Below are 3,555 nucleotides of genomic sequence, written 5' to 3'. Positions count from 1 at the left end.
AAGAAAAATTTATATATATAATTAATTTAAGGTAATTTTTGCTCTATGATTGACATTCGATTTGATGATGGTTAATTTTTTTATTAAAATTAAAAATTTATTTTATTTAAAATAAAAATTAAATTGTCGTGACTCAAATAAGGGAGGAAATTAGAAAAATTGCGGGTAGGGACACGCAGGGGAGAATGAGTAAATGCATGGTGGATATGGAAGGGGGAATTAGAAATGAGTAAGTAACACAAATAAGAAGAGAATTCAAAATTTTTAGTAACAGAACAATGCATATGGAAAGGAGAATTAGAAATACAAAATATTAAGGTAAAAGAATAGAATAAAATAATATTTAAATTTGTTTATTATTTTTTAATTTTATTTTGAAACCTGAGCAAAAATCTAAATCTTCATAAAAAAATTATAATAAATAATAAATAAATAAGTGATATATTAATATTAATAAAATAATAAAATAAAAATTATGATCATAATTCATTATACCAAACAGAAGTAATAAATTAATTTTAATAAATTTCCATAAAGAATATTCCTTTTTGACAAAAAAAATTCCTTTAAGAAGGGAGAAGAAAAGAAAAAAAATATAAAGAGAAGAAAAAATGTAATAATTAAAAAACTTTTTAAATTATTTTAAAATTTTAAATAAATGTTATTATTTTATTATGTTAAATTAAATATTTATAATTTTATTTTAAATTAAATTAATTTTTGTAACTAATTTTTAATTAATTCTTATTAATTAAAGCATCACTTATTATATTATATCTTGCAATATTAACATATATATAATAATAAATAATGATTTGACATGACAATATAATAATGTGATATTTCCACATTTTACATTATTGTCATGGAGAAAATAAAAAGTATAATTTCATTTTAATTAATGATAGAGTTATAAAAATTTATTTAACTTAAAATAAAAATATTAAAAATTAATTGAATAATAAAAAATAATAATTTATTTAAAAAAATTTAAATAGTTTATAGATTTTTTAAAATATTATGATAAAATTAAAAAATTAAAAAATTAGTTTTCAGATTATTTACAGATTTTTCTCATTAGGAAAGGCGATAAAAGCAAATGAAAATGGAAAATAAAGGAAAACAAAAGTTAAAAAACTTAATGGATGAAGGAATCTTGAGCGTTGGATTCTTGGAGGACCCTTTGCTCTTAGATTGGCGCCCAAATCGACATAACCATCTTCAACTGAATCTTTAACTGAAAATTTCACCCACATTCTCTCTACTATTTCTCCAAGAAAATTCTCTCTCCTCCAAGAAACACCAAAGAGAAACATTCTCTTTCCTCCAGGAAAAGCAAAATGGGGAGATTCTTTGTTTTTTTCCTTGAATGCGTTGCGTTCTTGCTGCTATTATACCCAGTTTTTTCTCTTGCAAGACCACATCCTCAACGCGGTCAGTTCAGTTCAATTCAGTTTAAATTTCTTTTTCTTTGCCTCTGTTTGGTTTCTCTGCTTTCTTTGGAAAATGACAGAAAATTTCAATGTTTTAGCTTTTTTTTTATTCTTCAAAGAATGAGTTGTAAAACGAATTTCTTGGTGGGTTTGTGATTGTTTTATGTTTTTGGTACAGATCCAGTTTACTTGAACTTTGTGTTGAACGCGACGGATCTTCCATCAGAAGACTACTACGACTACATCATTGTAGGAGGAGGAACGGCAGGTTGTCCATTAGCCGCCACTTTGTCGCAGTCGTATCGGGTTCTTGTCCTAGAACGAGGTGGAGTTCCCTATGGAAACCAACAGTTGATGACTCAAGAAGGGTTCTTGACTACACTCACCCAGGTCGACACCTACGATTCACCTGCTCAAGCCTTTACTTCCGAGGACGGCGTCCCAAACGCCCGCGGCCGCATTCTTGGTGGCAGCAGTGCCATCAATGCCGGTTTCTATAGCCGAGCTGACCAAGAGTTTTATAAGCATTCAGGTGTAAATTGGGATCTTAGTTTGGTTAACCAGTCCTACCAGTGGGTTGAGAGGAGGGTTGTTTTTAGGCCAGAGTTAAAGAACTGGCAATCCGCTGTTAGGGATGGGTTGATAGAGGCAGGAGTTGATCCTTACAATGGCTTCAGTTTGGACCATTTGGTTGGGACCAAGATCGGCGGCTCCACCTTTGATAGCTCCGGGAAGAGGCATAGCGCTGCTGATCTTCTGAATTACGCAAGACCCGGGAGCATTAAAGTAGCAATCTATGCAAGTGTTGAAAGGGTACTGTTAGCATCATTATCTTCTTCAAATGCCATCGCTAGGCAGAGGCAGTCTGCCATAGGGGTAGTGTTTCGTGACCAAATGGGAAGGTATCACCACGCAATGGTGAAGGAACAAGGCGAGGTCCTGCTGTGTGCTGGAGCTCTTGGAAGCCCGCAATTGTTGCTGTTAAGTGGGATTGGTCCAAGGTCATACCTGTCTAGCTGGGGAATCCCGGTTGCATACCACCATCCATATGTAGGCCAATTCCTCTATGATAATCCCAGGAATGGCATCTCGATTGTGCCACCAGTCCCATTGGAGCACTCGCTGATACAAGTTGTGGGGATAACTGAAGCCGGGGCTTATGTTGAGGCAGCTTCAAATGTCATCCCTTTTACATCCCCTGCACGGTCAGTGTTCATTCGGACACCTTCTTCCCCTCTGTTTTTAACTGTGGCTACCATCATGGAGAAGATTGTTGGCCCTCTTTCATCTGGTTCATTAAGGTTGGCCTCAACAGATGTCCGGCTCAATCCCATCGTGCGGTTCAATTACTTCACCAATCCCATAGATGTGGAGAGATGTGTGAATGGCACACGCAGGATTGGTGATTTGTTGAGGAGTCGATCTATGGATTATTTCAAGTTCCGCGAATGGTTTGGGACTAGAAATTTCAGATTTGTTGGCCCTGAATTGCCTGTTGATCAATTGAACAACGAACAGATGGCTGACTTCTGCCGGCGTACTGTCAGCACCATATGGCATTACCATGGCGGCTGTGTTGTTGGGAAAGTGGTTGATAACAATTACCACGTTATTGGAATTGATGCACTCAGAGTAGTTGATGGATCAACGTTTAGTGTCTCACCAGGAACCAACCCTCAGGCCACTCTGATGATGCTTGGCAGGTAAGTGTTGGCTTTGCTGTCAATTCAGTTTGTCTTCACTATCCAAGTTAAAACAGACTAACTAATCTAATCGGTGTTACTTTGTTTTGCCAGATATCTTGGCCTGAAGATAATCAAAGAGCGAACACGACTCAAATGATACCTTTTGGTGATGAAAAGGCTCTACCATGCTGCTACCCTGCTATGTCTTTCTGTTTGTATTGGTTCTTCTGCAATTTTTTTTCTCTCTATAGATAGATTACATGTCTGGCTCAACACGAGTACTTTTTTTCTGTTGATTGGTTTATTCAGTAAGAATAACATGTCTGGTAAAGGCAAAAAGAATGGTGCAGAAGAATGAGAAGTGGTCTGTTTTGAGGGAATGAACTGATAGTACTTGTCATGTAAATGTAAATTGCAGAACATGGCCTTTCATTTTA

The 3,555-nt window shown here is 35.4% G+C and overlaps 1 protein-coding gene across 1 annotated transcript; it reads left to right on the top strand.

Moving 5' to 3' along the window:
* The first annotated feature begins 1,192 nt into the window (after positions 1–1,192).
* LOC18595196 (Glucose-methanol-choline (GMC) oxidoreductase family protein) lies at positions 1,193–3,555 on the top strand. The gene is made up of 3 exons (XM_007023034.3): positions 1,193–1,434; positions 1,612–3,136; positions 3,230–3,555. The coding sequence occupies exons 1-3, from the start codon at positions 1,341–1,343 to the stop codon at positions 3,273–3,275; spliced, it is 1,665 nt and encodes a 554-aa protein (XP_007023096.1). The 5' UTR covers positions 1,193–1,340; the 3' UTR covers positions 3,276–3,555.

Source organism: Theobroma cacao, chromosome 6 (assembly GCF_053813885.1).
Source record: "Theobroma cacao isolate CCN51 chromosome 6, ASM5381388v1, whole genome shotgun sequence".
In the NCBI taxonomy this organism is placed as follows: Eukaryota; Viridiplantae; Streptophyta; class Magnoliopsida; order Malvales; family Malvaceae; genus Theobroma; species Theobroma cacao.
Note: the sequence above shows the minus strand (reverse complement) of the source record. Positions and strands in the feature narration are given on the sequence as shown.